We start from the raw sequence: 21,028 nt of genomic DNA on the forward strand, positions 1-21,028 counted from the left end.
GATAAGAAAATATTATTTTTTTAAAAGATTTAGATTTAAATGATTGTATTTATAAGATATATATATATATATATATTATTTATTATTAAATTATTTTTAAATAAGGGGAGAGTTTTAACCCTGACTTTTCTATTTCTATGGAGGAGAAAGACAACATAAATGTTATATAATACTTATGGTGCGTTTGGTTCGTGAAATCTTACATTATCAAGGGGAATATTTGTTTCCGGAATTGTATTTTCACGTTTGGTTCACGAAATCTTACATTTCCGGGAATACTTTTTTCTTAATAGTAGCATTTTTTTGGTTAAAACATTGAGAATGTCATTACCTCCAAATTCTTAGGTAATCTTACATTCCCACCACTGTGGACAATAATATCCTTGAATTAATGAATTCTTTTTATAATGATCATTCTAAATTCTTATTTTTTATACTTTACTCAAAATTATAAAAATAATAATAATATATACATAGAGTTTGATTTACTAAAATATTAATAATTTTGAGAATTTAAAATATTTTTTATTTTTAATATTCAATATTTTACTATTTATAATTTTTTGGGATGAAAATAATAGTATTATTATAAAAATGTAATTATTTAAAATAATATTTTACTACCATAATATTATTTTTTTATATTATATTATATTATATTTTATATAAATAAATATGATACTTATGAACATTATTTAAAAATATAAATTTAATATATTAATTATATTAGTTATATATTAAATGTAATTTCTCCTCAAAAGTTAGATAATATAACGATTAAAATATTTTTATGAATTTTCATTCAAATATTTATAAATTAATATTAAAGTTTAACTTTAAAAAATATATCACAAGGATAATTTGGTAAAATATGCATCCAAATAATCTTATATTCCTTCAACCAAACACTGTAATCTTACATTCGCTAAACAAACCAAATAAGGTAATACAATATTCCCTATGAGGAATGTTTTTTTCTGGGACTAAGATACCCACTTTTGGATGATGTGTAACATTCCCAAATGTCAATAAAAAATCAATACCAACAATGCTATTTTTTTTTTCTGTTTTCCGGGGAATCTTAATCCCTATATCCCTTAGTTATTTGTTTATTCCCGTCTCAGCTGTCTAAATTACCATTCTCTCCGCTTACTTCTGACTGAAACAAAATCTTCTTTTCTTTGATTTGGCGAGAGTTGTTGCGAGGAGATTCCATCACTTGTCCAACGGACTTCTTCTTTTGTGGTGCTCCACGAAGACGCCGCCGCTGATGACGGTGAGAACGTGAAACAATTGAAGGAATGCTCCGCTATGTACTTATCCTTGCAAGTTAATAAAATCCCCCTTCTCTTTTTATTCTTTGAACCATACTCTAAACCTTAGTTATACCCCAGCTTCTTTTTATTTTCTCCTTTTTGCAGGATTGTCTTGTTAAGAGCAACAAAAATTGAAAATCTTGTCAAATGGGTATGCTTTTAATCATTTTATTCTCTCGTTTCTATTAAAACCCACTTAATTAACTTGGCTCTTTGACCAAATTTCTGTTTTTTCCCCCTTAATTTTTTATTTTGCAGAGGTTCAGGCTTTGAAGGCATACACTGAGAGGAGAAAGAATAGCAGTGGAAAGTGAATTTTTTATGTTGTAAGAATGATGAAAATTACCTCAACAATTCACAATTTCAGAACAATTTTGTATTTGTTTTTGTTTTAAATTTGATTTGGCCGAGTAATGTAATGCAAAAACCATTAATAGACTTCATTGTTTCTTGATCTTGAACAAAAGACCCTACCGGATAATGCTTAATTCTTCCACAGTAATTGTCTTGTTTTAAAATCTTAAAAATTCTCAGTGAAAATCAACACTTCAAAGATACTAGAGATAATGAAAATATGCACAACTTTGATCTCTATATATCCATCATTAGTGGAATTATTTGACATGTGCAAGTGAGACTACTATAACATATACTGCATTATCTCAACTTTTCTACGTACAAACTTATCTTTTTGTTTAATTTTGATTCGTCTTTTTCCCTTATTTAAGAGTTTTATTATAGACAAGTAAGATTTTGCAGTCTACGTCAATGGGGAAAACCTTGTCCTTGCTCCAAAGGAAAACTATCTTTTCTTCCAGCAGTTAAAAGATTGCAACAACTCTAGCCAGTGTGGAAATATTCTTCTTGCTTATCTCCCATGTTGCAATCCTTTATATATGAAAAGGTTGAATTACAAGTGATCTAATGATCAATGAGAAAAAAAGTTGTCATATTAGGAGGGGTCTTTTATTGAATGGACAGCGTAAAGAGCGACAGTTATCGCCTTGTTCTATGAAGAAATGCAAGGTATTCATGAAGCATAACACCTTGCAGCATGATTCTTGAATACCTTGCATAGTGACATTCCTTTCATAGTCAGGTGAAACTTGGGAATCTCCTGATTTCTGATTCAAAAATTTATAATTAAAATTTTATATGAAGTTCAGGGGTTAAAATAAAAATTTACCATTTCATTAAACCTTTTTATATTTTTAATTTTGTAAAAAAAATTATATAAATTTTATGAATTTAATTTTTTTAAAGAAAATATATAAATATTTTCTAACTTGTTAAAAAAATAAATATATAATAAGGACAATTTGGTAAAATATACATTCCAATAATCTTTTATTCCTTTAACCAAACACAATAATCTTACATTCTTACTAAACTAACCAAACACAAAATACAACATTTCCAGTAATCCTATTCCGTGATAATCTTTTATTCCCACTGGTAATCTTACATTCCGTGAACCAAACGCACCCTTCTAACACTTGATCTACATGACAACATGATCAGCCGAATTAACCCTACTTCAATTAATAATGTCAACATCAACTGTGTTAGCAACGTTTGAAGTCGAATCTCTTGCTCATATTATCACACAACATCCTTGCTCCGGTGGCCGATGGCCATCGGGACGTGGTGGACCCTGGTGGTGGTGGTGATGACCAGGAGGATGAGGAGGAGCTGGAGCTTCTGGTGCATATGCGGGTATTGGAACCGGTGGTCGACCTTGGTGATGCTGGTGGTGATAGTGAGGATATTCAGGACCCGTCGGTACATGCGGCGGCCCAGGGTGTGGGTGGTGTGGTACATGCGGAGGTGGCGGCCCGGGGTATGGTCGAGGAGGTCCAGGCGGCTGTCCTTGATGTGGATGGTGCTCATGGTGGGTAGGCGGCGGCGGAGGATAGTCCATATCCCTTCTATATTGGCTACTTTATGCGTACATCAAATTGTTCAAGCCAACTATTACTGGTACTCTTATATTAATAATAAATTTAAATTCTTAATAATTTATTATTCTTTAATATATATATATATATATATATATATATATATATATATATAATTTTTCAAATAATATAAAAATATTAGTGCCAAAAAGTCACTGTCATTTTAGAAAGAGAAAATCGCCTCAGTGACCAAAAAAAAGTTATAATATACGATTTTAACCAACTTTTTTTGGATTTGCCAAAATGACCAACAAAATCGCAACGCGAAATAAAAATCGCAACGCGATCCCCAGAATCGCAAATCAGTTTCCAGAATCGCAAATCAGTTTCCAAAATCGCAACGCGATTCTTGAAAATCGCGATGCGATAGTACAAATTCGCATTGCGATTTTCCAAAATCGCAACGCGAATATGAAAATCGCAACGCGAACACATAAATCGCAACGCGTATCCGTAAATCGCAACGTGTATCCGTAAATCGCAACGCGTATGGGTAAATCGCAATGCGTATCCGTATATCGCAACGCGTATCCGTAAATCGCAACGATAATACATAAAATCGCAACGCGTATCCGTAAATCGCAACGCGATATTTAAAGCGCCATTATAATCGCTACGCGTATTTTATTTTCAAATTACAAAAAGAATATTAAGACAAAATCCCGTAATCGCAACTCATAACCTAAAACCTAAAATCACAACTCAGTCCCATCTCCATCTCTCACTCTCTACGGCGAAGAAATCCGTCCCCATCTCCGAAGATTTCCGTCCCCATCTCCGGCGAAATCCCTCACAACCATTCACGGTCAGAAATCCCTCACAATATTCAGAAATGAAAAATCAACCTCCGAGGGTTAGTTTTTTAATTATTTTTATTTTGAAATGTTTGCATTATTGTAGGTTTTTCATATTGAAACTGATGATAAGTTTACTGGTCATTTCAATAATAGATTAACCATTTCACTTAGATTTCATTTCGCGTTACGATTCTCTCGTTGCGATTTTCATTTCGCGTTGCTATTCTCTCGTTGCGATTTTCAAGTTAGTATTTGTCTTTGTCTTTGTTCTGTCTTTTGGTTGAAGTAATGCAATCCATTCAAGTTTCAATTTGCAGAAGAGTCGCAACGAGATAAATGAAAATCGCAACGAGAGAATGACTGTCGCAACGAGAGAATCGCAACGCGAAATGGAAATCGCAACGAGAGAATCGCAACGCGAAACCAAAATCGCATTGCGATTTTCATTTCGCGTTGCGATTCTCTCGTTGCGATTTTCATTTCGCGTTGCGATTCTCTCGTTGCGATTGTCATCTCTCGTTGCGATTCTCTCGTTGCGATTTTCATTTCAACCAAAAGACAAAACAGTGTTGCAAATTTTAGTTTAAAGAATAAACTACTACTTTTTATGTTTATTGTTTTTGGTATATCTTCACAGTGTAGTTTTTGGTATATCTAACTTGGTATGTTTATTGTTTTGTAGAAATTTTTTTCGGCTCAATTGACCTTGAGAAATAAAGTCAGCCTGGCCACTACAATTGCAAAGAAGCTTTCACCTGCTCAAAGACAATTGTTTGAGGAAACCTGCTTCGGGCCATGGCTGAGAGTACAGCATCCGGGTGGAGATGCTAATTTGACCCATTTGTGGCTTCAGACCATGACATCAAATCTACCCGACAGTATACAACGTGGTGAGGAAGAGATATGGTTTCATTTTCCACCAGCGTATACTTGCTTTGGGCGGAAGGAGTTCTGCTTAATCACTGGTCTACGATTCGGACACGATGATGTAGGCCGGTACACTCGTCATATCGCCCGCCCATCATGGTTATCCCGGGTTTTTCCGGATGAGTCAATGGAGAAGCCGAACCTACATGTCGACGACCTGAAGAAATTATTTAATAAGAAAGCTGGTTTCACTCGGATGGAAGACGTCGATGTTGTCCGAGTATGCCTTCTACTACTTGTGTATGCCGGCTTTTTAGGCAGAGAGGCCAGACAACCTATTCATCGGGAGCTAATAATATTGGTAGAGGACCTGAATGCATGGAATCTGTTTCCGTGGGGTTCGTATATATGGAAAGCTACCTGGACTAAGTTGTCGTCTGCCTTTGATGACCGCAAAGTTTGCGGGGCGATGGGTCCAAATACACTTTGTCAGGCTTTGTTTGGGCCTTTAAGGTAAGAATTTCTATATAATGTTTCTAAAATTATAATTAATTATTTAACAATTACTAATTTTGTTATTATATTGTTTGTAGATTTGGATATTCGAGGCTTTCCCCAGCATGCGTACATATGCAATAAAAACGTCAAATGATATTCCCAGGGCTATTTCCTGGAAGAGGAAAACTCTGTTGGATTGGGAAGACTTAATACCATATGCCACAATAAATAATGTAAGTTAACACAAATACTTTCATAAATATATAAACAAGTTATTAATAGTAGACGTTTAACTTTGTTTGAGTTTTTATATTTTAGGAGGCCAACATTCCATTACAAGACTGACACCCACGGAGGAAGAGCTTGCCACTGATTGGTGGCAAGCTAGTCAGAATTTTTTTGATGGCACGGATGATGAGCAGCATCCACTTCCTCCAATTCGAGAGCCATCACCTCACCTAGAGCCATCACCCGATCGACCCGACTATACATCTCTAGAACGAGAGCCATCACCTATCCCGTCACATCATCGAGCCTCTTCTCGACCATCACCTCATGATAGGCGACCGGCAAAGATGCCACGACTCCTATCTCCCTGTTCTCCACCTCCACCTCAACGGGATGAGTCAAGGGAGTTACGTGATGAGGTCAATGCCTTGCGTGAGGAGATCGGTACTCTACGCGATAACGATGGTGCATGGCGTGTGGAGGTGTCAACTTTACGTGGTGAGGTTGCCGCTCTACGTGAGATGATAGTATCGTTGCAGAATGAGGTTCATACTCTACGCAACGAGGTAAGTTTAAGATTTTCCATATTTAACTTAATGATAATTTACTCGTAATTTCACTTAGATTAGCCATTTCACTTAGATTGCTTAGTAAATTTGTTCGGTTGCTGCCAATTCTGCTAAACTGTGTATTCTTTAACACTGTGAAATAGTATTTGTCTTTGTTTTGTCTTTTGGTTGAAAGTAAATTTGTTCGGTTGCTGCCAATTCTGCTAAACTGTGTATTCTTTAACACTGTGAAATATATTGTCTTTGTTTTGTCTTTTGGTTGAAAGTAAATTTGTTCGGTTGCTGCCAATTCTGCTAAACTGTGTATTCTTTAACACTGTGAAATATATTTGTCTTTGTTTTGTCTTTTGGTTGAAAGTAAATTTGTTCGGTTGCTGCCAATTCTGCTAAACTGTGTATTCTTTAACACTGTGAAATAGTATTTGTCTTTGTTTTGTCTTTTGGTTGAAAGTAAATTTGTTCGGTTGCTGCCAATTCTGCTAAACTGTGTATTCTTTAACACTGTGAAATAGTATTTGTCTTTGTTTTGTCTTTTGGTTGAAAGTAAATTTATCCATTCAAGTTTCAATTTGCAGAAGAAGAAATAGTTTACTTTCGCAACACGAAACTTAAAATCGCAACGCGAAACCAAAATCGCAACGCGAAATGAAATCGCAACGACAGAATCGCAACGCGAAACCAAAATCGCAACGACAAGATCGCAACGCGAAACCAAAATCGCATTGCGATTTTCATTTCGCGTTGCGATTCTTTCGTTGCGATTTTCATTTCGCATTGCGATTCTGTCGTTGCGATTTTCATTTCGCGTTGCGATTTTGGTTTCGCGTTGCGATTTTAAGTTTCGTGTTGCGAAAGTAAACTATTTCTTCTTCTGCAAATTGAAACTTGAATGGATTGCATTACTTCAACCAATAGACAAATCAAAGACAAATACTAACTTCAGGGTATTAGTTTGAAACATATTTTTCTTTGTTATCTGATGCATTTTGTGAACTATGATAGAATAATGACTTGGGTGAATACAATGCAAGTTTGAAACATATTTGTCTTTGTTTTCACTGTTTAAATATCATGTCTGTTTATTTACTGATTTTTGTATTTAATTATTTAGCGGCCCGATAGAGTGGATGCTTTACGTCGGGTTATGCTTGCACGACGGAGTTCACGCATCAGACAGCGTGCACGTGCTATTAAGTCTCCGTACACCCCAATAGTGCGAAGACACCGCAAGAAGAAGCCCGACTCGCCTGTCATCCCTCAAGAGTCCACTCCTATCGTTGAAGAGGCCCCCCATATCATTCCTCGAGAGTCCCTCCCACCGTTCAAGAGGCAACTGTCATCGTTGAAGAGGTCCCTCCCCCATTCCAGAGCCCGATTCACATGGGGTAATATATCGAAGTATTGAGAAACCCCCACCGGTTCCGGACATGATGGATGAGAGTTGGCTCTCGTATGAGTTACCGGCCAGTACCATACCGGTATCTGAAGAGGAGAGGGAACAACTACCGGACACAATTTTGGATAACACCCTTTGGGCTAAGACCGCAGTTGATTTTATCTACATGAGCGGAGCAAGGGGTGTTTCACTGACATATGCAAGCTCACCGATGATATCTTTTTGTTGCTTGAACGGCCTTGGTGGGGCGTATTATTAGGGGTCGAAGACAATGGCTATTTCGATGGGGGGGTAAGTCTTATATTTTTCTTATATTTCAATTTGATTAATTTTTTTTTAAATTTATGTAAGTCACTAATATATGTCTTTTTTTGTAAAACAGCATATCGATGCGTGGGTGACACGTCTTCTAATAATAAGAAAACTTAAGAAAAATAAAAATATACGATATACAATAATGCCGACGTCTTTTCACGCCGTTCACTTGAAGAATGCACGAGATGAATCATTTGATTTGGGCAATGGACAAGCTAAACTTTATCCTGCATGGTGGGAGGTCGATAAGGTTAGTATTTATTTTAGATTGAGTTTAAAGGTTTTATGAAATAAGTGCGCAAATGAATGAATTATTACTTATGATTGCAGGTGTTTATCCCTGTTTTTGAACGTAAACATTGGATTCTCGTCGAGCTTCAGCTCCCATCCCTTAAGACAATAGTGTATGACAGCATGATAAATTACATATCATTGGCTGATTTAAGAGATGTTATTAGGGATGGAGCTCTCATTTGGCTAAATTCTTGGATGCGATCAATTATTGGACTCGTTCTGGAAACAAGAAGCCAAAGAAGCTCAATATTACAGTTATTAGAGACGAGACCGCGCCACAACAAACGAGCGGAGCCAGAGGAGATTGTGGTCCTCTCGTATGCTTGGCGTTGGAGCGTTTGACGACGGGAAGCATCAAGTATCTTCCTCCCACCGATAGAGATAAAGCTGCAGTAGGCTTGTGGTTTCGGCATTATATGGCTAAATCGATATATACGAGACGCTGCCTACCTGCATCCGCGTTATAAAAATGTCCATAAACAATTGGTAAGTTTATATACTTATAAATGAAAATGTTTGGTTAAGTAATTAGAATTCAATAATTTGCGTAGAAAGTGTTGTTTGAACAAATGTTTGGTTTCTGCAGGTTAATCTCAGAAGTGAACTGCGTGAAAATGATGTCGAGCTGCAAAAGTTGATTCAATAGTTTAATTGATTGTTTTTTGATTGTTTAATTGATTTGTAAAAGTTGATTCAATTTTTGATTGTTTAATTGATTTGTAAAAGATGATTTGTAAAAGTTGATTTGTGTAATTGATGCGAACATAATTCTTATTTGTGCTTGTTTAATTGATTGAAATGTAATGGTTTATTTTGTTGATTTCAATCTGCATTATGTTGAAGGCAAAAATGACTATCGCAATGCGAAATGAAATCGCAATGCGAAATGAAAATCGCAACGAGAGAATCGCAATGCGAAATGAAAATCGCAATGCGGAAATGAAAATCGCAATGCGTTTATAATTTCGCATTGCGATTATCTCGTTGCGATTTTCATTTCGCATTGCGATTTTCATTTCGCATTGCGATTCTTTCGTTGCGATTTTCATTTCGCATTGCGATTTTCATTTCGCATTGCGATTTTCATTTCGTATTGCGATTTTAATTTCGCATTGCGATTATGTCGGTTCGATTTTCATTTCGCATTGCGATTTTCATTTCGCATTGCGATTCTCTCGTTGCGATTTTCATTTCGCATTGCGATTTTCATTTCGCATTGCGATTCTCTCGTTGCGATTTTCATTTCCGCATTGCGATTTTCATGTTGGGATTTTCATTTCGCGTTGCGATTGTATTTTCCGTGTTGCGATAGTCAAATGCATGCCTAATAGTGATAACAACTGAATAACAAGAGTTGGTTAAGTCAAAATGGTTGGCCTGAGTCATTAATTCAACTGAAAATGTTAAAAGTTCACACATAAAATCCACATAATACAACGTTTGCATATGAGCTTTTGATGGCAACGTTTACATAATACACATAAAATGTTAAATGTTAAAACGTTTACATAATACAACTGAATAACAACGTTTACATAATACAAAGTTCACACCATATGAGCTTTGGATTTTGATGAGGATCCATATTTTGGTAGAGGAAAAGATGATTTTGATGGCACTGGTGATCCACATGTCAACCTTGTATGACCACTTTCCTTGCACCGACTACATGTCGATCTCTTCTTCTCTTCACCCTTAGACGGTATACGATCGTGACTTTTTGGTCGGCCAGGTAGCCTTCTGTCCATGGCTGGTGGCAAAACTGTTTGTAAGTCATCTGGTATGTCCCACTCAGAAGGATGTGGAATAGGGTAGACAATCTCGGCATAAGTCTGTCGATAAACTTCTGTAGTGTAGCAATCCATAGCGTATGCGCTTGAATCATCTTGGTTTAAATGAAGAGCAACTTTTATAACATGGCCACACGGATAACCAGATGTTTGCCATTTCATACAACTACACGTCTTTGCATTTAGATCGACTAGCCCATTTAAGTTATTATCCAGTACTTGAAACAAAGTGTTTGAACATGGTTCAACTCTCCATGACGTTGACTTCACAACACGTTTCGTTATCTTTTTTCAGTCCATGGTGTAACACGATGTTCCAATGTTCCTGTAAATTTAAATAAACAATACTTAGTAAAATATAAAATATGATAAGTTACGAATTCAAAGAAATAATACCTGCATGGTTTCTTTTCTTGTAGTACCACTGTTGAATAGAGGCTCGAAAAAACTCCATTAACATAGTAATGGGTAATTTCGGGAATGACGACTTAGAGCGTTGATTGATTCTGCACTATTAGACGTCATGAAACCATATCTTGCTCCAAGTTGATGTACTCTTGACCATCTTTCAAACCCGACATCTTCTAGTGTTTGAGCACACTGAGGCAAAACACGTCTTAAACAATTTATATGCTTATTGAAATCCACTTCCCGATAAGCTTTTACAGCCTTCCAGTATGTCCATTTGTGCTTTTTTATACCAGCAGACCTTGATTTTAGATTTCTATACAAATGAACACCACAAAGTCCATGAAAAGCATCTGGGAAACACCTTCTAACAGCGTTGTCAATTGAGTTTGCCCTATCGGATATGATTGTCAGATTGCTAATAGGACCTATGCAATCCCTAAGATGCCCCATAAACCATGTCCATGAATCAGAGGTTTCAGATTTGCCAACCCCGTAAGCTATTGGCAATATCCCATTGTTAGCATCCATGGCTACTGCTAATAAGTTTACTCCAAGGTATCGACCTTTCAAATGTGCTCCGTCAACTATAAAACTGGGCGCATGCAAGTAATAAACGAACGAATCTACAAAATAATATACACAAGAAATATAATCATTTAAATGTTAAATGCATGTAACTAACAAAAATGAGTCAACAAAATTATATTGATTTACTAACCGTAGCACCAATGGCGATAAACAGCAACTCAAAGCGTCCATCTCTATCTGTTTTGATATGAGTTACCGACCCAGGATTTTTCAGCTTTAAATTGTGACAATAAGCCGGCAGTTGGGCAAACGATGCTTCTGGCGACCCCCTCAACAATTCCAAGGCATAACATTTGGCTCTCCAAGCTTGAGAATATGATATACTAATCTTGAACCGAGCATTCATGTCAGTCATAATTTCATGTCCCCGATATACCCTGCCATTCAAAAACATTAACTCAGCCAGAAAACCACCCAACACCTTTTTGTTTGCCTGTCTATGGTGAGGAAAAACTTGGGTTCTTGAACATGTATGTTTATCAATAAAAGTCCTAACTTGAAACATTTTGCAATCTTTTATTCTCTTTGCAATCATACGCCACGTACAGTTTTGTCAATCATACACCTTGTTTCGAAACGATCTTTGCTTGATTGTTAACTTTTAGTTGATAGCCATCTTCCACACATTTCGTATATAAAGCTATCTTCAAGTCTTCCTTTGTATCAAAACAATCATCTTTCTTGATACGAATAACTTTTGTGTAACAATCAACTGCTTTCTTTATCAACTCTTCTTCCGGTATCTGAAGTAATTCTGGCATATTCCAGTTATACGCCCGTGGCATTTTCTTTTCTTCGGGGACTTTTTCTTCTTCTTTTTCTTCTTCAGGATTATATGAATTACAGAATGGATGTTCAACATGTTCATTCACAGTCGTAACTTCCTCCTCATTATCATCAACATTACATTCTTCGGCAACGGCTGTTTCATCATCAAAATTCGGGTATTGACCAATATCAATATCATTACACGCATGGTCTGTTTCTTCTTCTGAAACATCATCAAAATCCGTGTATTGACCAATATCAAAGTCCGGATATTGACCAAGACCAAATTTCGAATACTGACTAGTACTCACAATTTTTTCTGTTGGCTCATCATCGTCTAACTGGTCAATACGAAAACCAGAATTTGGTGCTGAAAGTTGATTGGGATTTGGATTAGAGAAAGGTTGTGGGTTTTGAGAAAAACTTAGTTGATTACTACCCGCTACTGACCCAACAATACTACTTCTAGGTTCAACAACATACAATGTAACATCATCTTGTGAAACACTAATGTAAGCAATGAATCGTTCAACATCTTCATTGTCGGTTAACAAATAAACTTTACCATTTCTCTGATAAGATAGCCTAAATCCACTTAGGGGCTCTAAATTCAATTTATTTGAAACACGTAGCATTAGAGTTTCATAAGTTAACTTTTGTAAAGACAATTTTAGTTGAAGATTATGGGTAAAGGCATATATTGTAAAACACCATTAACATTATCCCATGACCCTCCAAAACACAAATCTATCCAAACATGATCAACATTAGATGATTTCATGGTTGTAACTAAACAAACGAGATGCGAAACTAAGACCTGTTGCCGGATGGGGAAGGATGTCGTTGGATATAGGAACGGATGTCGCCGGAGAGAGTGATAGATGGAGATGGAATGAGTTGCGATTTAGGGATTTAGTTTATGATTTCAGTGTTATATACCCAAAATTTCAGTGTTGTGATTTACAGATTCTCGTTGCGATTTACGGATTATCGTTGCGATTTACAGATTCTCGTTGCGATTTACGGATTATCGTTGCGATTTACGGATACGCGTTGCGATTTACGGATTATCGTTGCGATTTACGGATACGCGTTGCGATTTACGGATACGCATTGCGATTTACGGATACGCGTTGCGATTTACGGATACACGTTGCGGTTTACGGATACGCGTTGCGATTTACGGATACGCGTTGCGATATACGGATACGCATTGCGATTTACCCATACGCGTTGCGATTTACGGATACACGTTGCGATTTACGGATACGCGTTGCGATTTATGTGTTCGCGTTGCGATTTTCATATTCGCGTTGCGATTATGGAAAATCGCAATGCGAATTTGTACTATCGCATCGCGATTTTCAAGAATCGCGTTGCGATTCTGGAAACTGATTTGCGATTCTGGGGATCGCGTTGCGATTTTTATTTCGCGTTGCGATTTTGTTGGTCATTTTGGCAAATCCAAAAAAAGTTGGTTAAAATCGTATATTATAACTTTTTTTTGGTCACTGAGGCGATTTTCTCTTTTAGAAATACTCATCACCGACCCTCCAATGCCTGCGTTTGCTCAATTTTTCATGTGTTCTCCCAATTGGTTCCACTTGTTTTTTTTTCATCACACAACAAGCAATAAATAAATATAAATTATAAATGCAACAATGACCCATACAATACTTTAATATTTATATTTTGGCCATTAATTATAATAATTTGATATTTTTTTTTAAAAAAATGATTAAAATTGTCATTTAACATAATTTATTAACTTTTGATGTGCTTTACATTCTAAATTTATATTTCAATATCATATTTGAATAAAATACTTAAAGTTTTAATATAATACTAAACTAATAAATTCTTAGGTAAAGTATGTACACAAATAGTCCCCCAATCATAGGGTGTTATTCTATTAAGTCTCTCGACTATTAAAAGTTATGAAATAGTCATTCGATTATAGAGTGTTGCTTTGTTAAGTTCTTCGACTATTAAAAGTTGCAAAATGCTCATCCGACAATTCATCATGTTTTAAACTCGTCCCTTTCCGTTAAAAGATTGACAATTTTTTAAACTGAACGTTAACATGATAACTAATATATGGTAGTAGTTTGAGGTTTTGAGATCAAGTTTTATCACATCACGATTATCATATTAACGTTCAACTGAGAATACCGTCATTTTTTGTAATTTTTGAGTGATCATTTTATAACTTTTAATAATCAATGGACTTAACAAAATGATATTATATAGTCAGAGATAATTTTGTAACTTTTAATGGTCCATAAATTTAATAAAAATATTATCCTATAGTCGAGATCATTTGTTTAGTTTACGCTAAATTCTTATACAAATCATTTTCACACCTTAATAAATTTTTATAAATATAAATTTTTATAAAATATTTTTATTTAAGATCATTATCACCTAATCTAATAAAAAAAAAAGGGAAATGGATATTATAGTGAATTGAAATCATGGTGTAACACAAAAAGTCCAAAAAACACAAAGGCTCCTCTGTCTTTCAAACTGCGCCCAGTTTTCTCCCTTTTCTTCTTTCCCATTCATAAGTAAGCCTGCACATGTAATTAATTTCCAAAAGATTTTGCAAACATTGAATTGGGTCTTCTCCTTCTATTTTTCATTTATTGACTTTCACTTCGAGGGAGGGAAAAAAAGAGCTGCTTTTTCCCCTCAAAAGCTTTTGAAGGAGGAGGCTTGGAAAAGAAGGGGTTGAGATGGGGTTATGTGGCAGCCGATTGGTGTCGAACCCATCACGGGGGAGACTCAACCGCCGTCCCAAACGGCGTTCCAGAATCTCTTCGTTTTTCATCTGCGGTGGCTCTTCGTCTCATGCTCCTCTTGATGTAATTTGTCATCAAAAGTTTGGTCCTTATTTTAATTTCCGTTGGCTTATTTGGTTGATGAATTATATTGGATTAATATTGATTCTGGACTTCTTAATCATAAAGTCAATGCCCATTTTTTGTCTTTTCTTAATTTTCTATGTCCAGTAAACATTTTTGCAATCTGGGTTAGGCTTAATTTATATGGAGAAAAAAATTCAAAATTAACTTCTTGCAGGTATTTCTTATAGAAAACTGTTTCTTCTTCTTCTTGGGCTTTAATTCAAGCTTGAGGTTTCATGGTAATGATTTCCCTCTCAAGTCCTCTGGCTATTAAGGTCTCTCCTTAGGGATATTATTATTTGTACATTACTGATTCTTTTGTTGCTCAATAAATAAGCCAGAGGATCATTTATTGATTTTTTTCCCTTTGATAATTTTTATTGTTATTTTGTCTGAAATTTGCTCCGTTCTGTTTAAGGACTCCAAATTTTGATGGTTGCTTCATTTTAAATAGTGCTTTAATTAATGTTGTATTGATCATTCTGAAACCTTTCTTTTATGATATTTGGAGCTGACTTTCTCCTGCAGTAGGTTTAATAATGTATTCGCCGATAGCATCATAACGGAAAATGATCTTATGGAAACATGAAGAACCTGGTTCCTTGCAGGATTTGATTTTCATGCTGTATCAGACATTAATTTTGATTAGAGAATATTTACTGGTTCTTGCATCCCCCTTGTCCCGTGAAATGTGCTCATTCAACTGTTCCCTTCGCATGTAGTCCATTAAGAAGAGAAAATAAAACCAAACTTCTGGTGCTTGCAAATTTTGAAGTCAGTGTAACGTGTCATCAAGTTATTTTTCTCTGAGTAAAAGAGAAATTTCAGATTCGTTTATATTTTCTTGGTCAGTTGAGAGTGTATAATTTATTTGAAGGGAAGAACCAAAAAAGATATGCTTTGTTCTTTTGCAGTGTATCATGTTGAATTAGCAACACAAATGCTTGGAGTCGGACATTAGTTTAGCAAGTTTTCTTGGTTAGATGTTTAGATTGTTTTTCAGATGATTTTGGTACCTTTTCTTTTTACTTAAAATAAACAATACAACTTCGAATTTTGAATATGTTCATGTTAAGTTAAAATTTGATCAAGTAGCTTAACATTTTATCTTTCCTCTCGGTTCCAAGATGTAGACAGGAGGCAGCACAGAAGCTTCTTTGTGGCAGTGGTTGAGCATTTCATAATCGTTGCTCCAAACCCGGGTCACCAAGATAGTTCTATTAAGTCTTCAGGGTACAAGAGTCTAGAGAATTCTAATTCTGTTAGCACCAGCAGATGTCTATTGGATTACATGTTCATGAACAAGTTTATGTCTTGGAAGTTATCTTGTCTTTTCTCTGTATTTAGAATGTAACTCTATTATTTTACGTGGAAGCTCTAGAATATCAAACAGGGAATGATACAATACATTGTTTTGATGTAGAGGGAAGCTTATCCAACTGGAATCCTAGTGAAGTCAGCAGAGCACTGTGACCCAGTTACCAACATCGTCCGAAGTCCATTGGAGGAATCTGCTCTGATCTGCAGTATGGGAACAAGATTTAGCAGCATAGACACTGAAACTGGACTTTCAGCTGAAAGCAATACTGCTGTCAGTGAGGATTCATCTGTTGAAGGTGATTCTAGAGATGTAGAAAAAAGTAACTGTAGGAAATGCTTGACTGAAAATACAGAGTTAGTTGCTCCTCAGGTAAGTGCTGACTATAGTCGTGGTGAATCTCGTAGGGATAGCAGTACCTCAGCTTACACTCCCTTATTAGAACAACAGTCTTCGAACACTGGCTCACTAAACCTTTCTGCTAATGAGGATGCAGTCAGATCTGATGCAAACAATGCTGCATATCAGATGTGTCCTGAGTCGGGTATTTTATCTCCTCAAGGGCTTGAAGACTCACATTCACGTAGGATATGTGTTGAGAATCAGTTGGGTGAAGTAACAACAGTCGATGACTCTGGTTCTGCTCCTGCTTCTGCTCCTCATGCCTCAGAACCGGAGACTTCTCACTTATTAGGCCGTGAATCCATTTTAGAGGCAATGCCTTCAGGTTTAGGATTTATCGTCTCCAATAGGGAAAGGGGCCAGGGAGATGGAAGTATTCTTCATGTTGATCTTGTGAGTCTCTCTTCCAATATTTTATCTGGTGGCAGTGCTGAAACTAGCAATCGTGAAGCCAGGAGGAACAATAGAAGATTGTTCTCAGATGCTTTTTCGAGACGCAGTTTTAGAAGAAATGATAATTCCCCGTCCATTTTTCTTTCAATGGATGATGATAATGATACAGGGTTTGATAACAGATGGCTCTTTGATTTCAATGGTGATTTCCTTTATGATGGAGCCCTAGGTGATTCTGGTTACCTTAGAAGTAGAACTTATAGATTGAATGAACGACGACGACGCTCGAGATTAGAGGTAACTAATTGTGAAGCACTTTGAATTTAGAAGTTTATCAAACCTGCTTTTGGTAAATAGAGATATATAGTCTCCTGTCCTTTTTTTTTTGTTAAAGCATCTTTTGAATCTGTATATGCTTCTGTGAAGGCTTTAATCATTTCACAACATTTATCAAATTCTCTTTAGCATTTGGGCATTGAAGGCAGAACACGTGTGTGCCAAAATTGGGGTGGCGGCATATAAGACAATATCTGGCCCTCTCCACTCCAATGCCATGCCTAGTTTCCTTAGGTAACTTATATGAATTATCTCCTTTGACTGTTTCAGATCTGGGAAAGGCTGCGCGGTGGAAATGATGAAAATAGTCGGCCAACTACATTCTGTCCTTCTGGAATCCACCCTGATGGCTCTTGCTCCTGTGATTCTTACTTGAGGACTGATGAGCCAAGTGCTCGTGTAAGCATATCACGAATAGTAATGCTTGCTGAGGCTCTATTTGAGGTACTTTTCCTTTAGCAACTTCAATGTTCTACCTGTCTAATGTCAAACCACATTGTTTCTGTCATTATGTCTACTGTCCTTGCTGCATGAGATGTTGATATTCTTTTGGAAATTGTAATTTGTAGGTTTTGCATCGTCAACCAGTAGCACTTTCCCTATCCATGGTATCACCGCCAGCTCCTGAATCTGTAGTTGATTCTTTCCCTCTCAGAAGTCACACAAAAGTGAATGCAGCCGAATGCAGGGATGCTGTTGAACAGTAAGTTCTTCTTAGGACTTGTAGATTGAAGGTGCATGTCAATTTGCTCCTGAAAGAGTATAGGAAAAGGAGTGGTTATATTCGGTTTTGCCTTTCTTTTAATAGTTATGTCATATGTGTCTTTGCTTATCATATGCAGAATTATTAATGTTTGCATTGCTTCTTCTGATCGTAGGTGTCATATATGCTTGGCTGAATACGAGGAAGGGGACAAAATAAGAGTTCTGCCTTGCCAGCACGAGTTTCACATGGTGTGCGTGGATAAATGGCTCAAAGAGATACACGGGTACACGTACTACTAACCCTATTCTTCCCCTACCCCGCACATTCTTTTTTTCTTTTGGGAACTTACTTCTCTCTCTCTCTTTTACTCTGGTTTACAGGGTGTGCCCGCTTTGCAGAGGCGATGTTCGTAACGGTGGGGAGTCCTCTGTGTCAAACCCTGAGATTCAGATTCCATCTCTTTGATCAAACTGTACACATGTAAATATAGTAATGAATTCTTTTACAAATATATACCATGTTGTAGCATCTTATCTCCTCATAGATGTGACCTATATGGAATTAGGAAGTGGGATATTTCTGGCCTTGCACTATATCCACAAGTTGCGCATGTTTCTGGCTATCTGTTCTATTTGATTGGTCATCGATGCTCGTTATCATATGGATGTTGGCATAATCAATCAGGATTCATGAATGCATGAAGATCTGCAGTTAGATACATAAACACTACAGATTACAAAGAACAGAGTTCTTCTATAACAGTTCATGCATTGGTGCATCTTAAAAACTTAAGAAATGGTTGCAAAATGCCCAAATAGCAAACAAGATAATACAAATAAATGGTATAACACAGCACTTGCTCGGTTGGGTTTTCACCTAATCCAGCAAAGCAGAGCCATGCCTTTGGTTCCAAAAGGCTTTCTGATCTTGGAAGAAAGCTGATTCTGGATAATTTTTGAAGCCCTTGGTAGTGCCACCACTAGTGTTATTATCAAAGAGATTCGGGTGAGAGTTCTCACTATCGTCATCAAAAGTTGTCCATCTCATTGAGTTGTTCTTGTGCTTCTGTCTGGTAACATTTCTCATGTTCTCCATCTCCCCTACATGCTCCTTGAATTCTTTCTTCACAACATCTAGTACAACTTCTCCATATCTATCACACCATGACCTTGAAAATCGAAAATCAAAAAATAAAGACACACAGATAATGGCTAACTCTTATGTAAGCTAAAGGAAATGAAGATTTTTCAGCATCCTTACTTGGGGAAGAACTTTTTGAGGTCAGTCTTGTCCACAGGAAGAGTTGTGGAAATTGCTTCAATTTGATCATTCCTAGTTGAATTGCAACAAGTGAACAACAAATTTAAGCAAATATGCAAAATAAGAGTTATCAAATTACCCCAAATGAAGGTTTGGTGGAATGAAATTGCTTACGAAAACTTAAGATTCGGGTTGGTAGTGGAGAGCTCTGCTTGAATCCTTGATAGTTCCTTCTTTATTTTGTCTCCTAAGACCTTATCAATGAAGAAATCTGATGGAGCTCCATCTGCAAGCAACTTCCTCTTAATCTGTTTCGTGTCCGGCCCCTCTCCGATCGGAGATGAAACAAGCTGGCATGATCCCATGAAAGCTTCACTATCCAATCTTTCGTTCAGAGGCAAAGGAGCAGTCTCGTCCTCCAAATCATTTATCCTCCATTTCTTTAACCCATCGAAACCCCATTGTATCTTTGCTGATTTTGATGGTTTCTCCTCTGAACCAGGGCCATTATCACCACCTCCACCACCATGTCCCTCTCTTTGCTCCCTATGAAACAGGGTTTTAAATGGCTTTCTCTTTGCCTTATCAGTTCCACTACCACTTTCCTTCATTGGTTCCATTGGGAATGTTTCTTCTTGCATTAAAATTGATTTTGTTTCACTTTCCTTACCCTTCAAATGACTATCCCAAAAAGGGTTTTCCATAGAACTCACCATAAAGGCAGATGGTTTTGAACCGCTCACATCAAATATGCTCTTCTCTGATCTGTTTTTACTTGGCTTCTGAGACGATCTCAACCCGAAAACTGAGGCTGCTCCTTTGATCTTCGATTTATTCTTGGAATGCAATACATTGCCACTGTTACCACTGCAATTCTCGTCCTTCAAGTCGATAACAGACCACTCTTCTTCTCGATCCTCTCTCGAATATTTCGGTTTCGAGACTATTACATCTCTGGACTCAATCGCAGCCCCCTGTACCGCTAACCGCTGCAACAAAGGCCTTTTCGAAGAATGGTACTCCTCCTCGGATATGCATTTCGCATAAAGTAGTTCCTAGACAACAACCCCAAATCAAATTTGAAGAACGATTCTCATCTAATCTTAAGAAAATGAAAAGATAAAACAAAGTGGCCTTTAAATAATACCTGTAAGAAGAGCAGTTTATCTCGCAATATAACAGGCTGTTCGAGTTCGGTCGGAGAAGCGATAAGGGTCTCGAGCAAATGAGTTCTAAAAGCAGTACTTCAGCTTCACCCAAAATCCCTTCTTTGTGCAGACCCATGAGGTTCAGTATCTGGTGAAACGAATCCTGCTGCCATTTTAGATTATCAGATTGAAGCTTGGAAAGCCTAAGTTCGGCAGCTGGTAACCTCTTCTTGAAAGAAAAAGGGAGGATTTGTTTGCAGAGAGAGGTGATGGAATCGTGGAGAGTGGAGTAGTATATGGGTGTAACTGTACACCATTTTGACCTTCTGGCTTGCTGGAAAGAGCTCGAAAATGGGCTTAATCTGGATTTTCGATTGATGATTTTGGTTGCCAGAGCTTTTATTTTTTTGAATGAAAATTTTTGGAAGGAGCGGGGTTGTTGTTGTTGTTTATGGGGAATTTTGAATCTTGAGGGAGAACTTTAAACGGTAACTTGAAAGTAGCCGTTGAGACTTGAAAGAGGGAAGAAATGCAACGCCAATTATTTGTTGCTGAACGCTGTCGTTTCCTACTTTTATCCTTCTTTTTTCTAATTGTAACTGGGCCTCGGCCCGATTCAACACACCAACAAAGCATTTTAAAAATCTTTTTCCAAATTATATCTTTCTTTCATCTTAATTTTTTTTATACAAATTAGTATTTGTTCTAAATTCTCTCAACACATTTGACAATAACCACTCAATCACTCTGCTTCAGCCGCTGAT

General features: G+C 36.7%; 2 protein-coding genes across 3 annotated transcripts; one reads left to right on the forward strand and one right to left on the reverse strand.

Moving 5' to 3' along the window:
• The first annotated feature begins 14,433 nt into the window (after window positions 1–14,433).
• LOC120202186 lies at window positions 14,434–18,446 on the forward strand. 2 transcript variants are annotated; one of them, XM_039202663.1, is made up of 7 exons: window positions 14,434–14,659; window positions 16,125–16,391; window positions 16,548–17,111; window positions 17,421–17,594; window positions 17,720–17,853; window positions 18,029–18,139; window positions 18,237–18,446. In XM_039202663.1, exons 1-7 carry the CDS (start codon window positions 14,531–14,533, stop codon window positions 18,319–18,321), a joined length of 1,464 nt encoding a protein of 487 aa, XP_039058594.1. In that variant the 5' UTR covers window positions 14,434–14,530; the 3' UTR covers window positions 18,322–18,446. The 2 variants fall into 2 exon arrangements, with proteins under 2 accessions (XP_039058594.1, XP_039058589.1); XM_039202658.1 differs by having other exon boundaries at window positions 16,125–17,111.
• Window positions 18,447–18,497: 51 nt separating this feature from the next.
• LOC120202203 lies at window positions 18,498–20,469 on the reverse strand. Its single transcript, XM_039202670.1, has 4 exons — window positions 20,264–20,469; window positions 19,291–20,171; window positions 19,117–19,188; window positions 18,498–19,024 (listed from the first exon to the last, which is right to left on the reverse strand). Exons 2-4 carry the CDS (start codon window positions 19,830–19,832, stop codon window positions 18,733–18,735), a joined length of 906 nt encoding a protein of 301 aa, XP_039058601.1. The 5' UTR covers window positions 19,833–20,171; window positions 20,264–20,469; the 3' UTR covers window positions 18,498–18,732.
• Window positions 20,470–21,028: the final 559 nt, after the last annotated feature.

Source organism: Hibiscus syriacus, unplaced genomic scaffold (genome assembly GCF_006381635.1).
Source record: "Hibiscus syriacus cultivar Baekdansim isolate YM2019G1 unplaced genomic scaffold, ASM638163v2 tig00000340_pilon, whole genome shotgun sequence".
NCBI lineage: Eukaryota > Viridiplantae > Streptophyta > Magnoliopsida > Malvales > Malvaceae > Hibiscus > Hibiscus syriacus.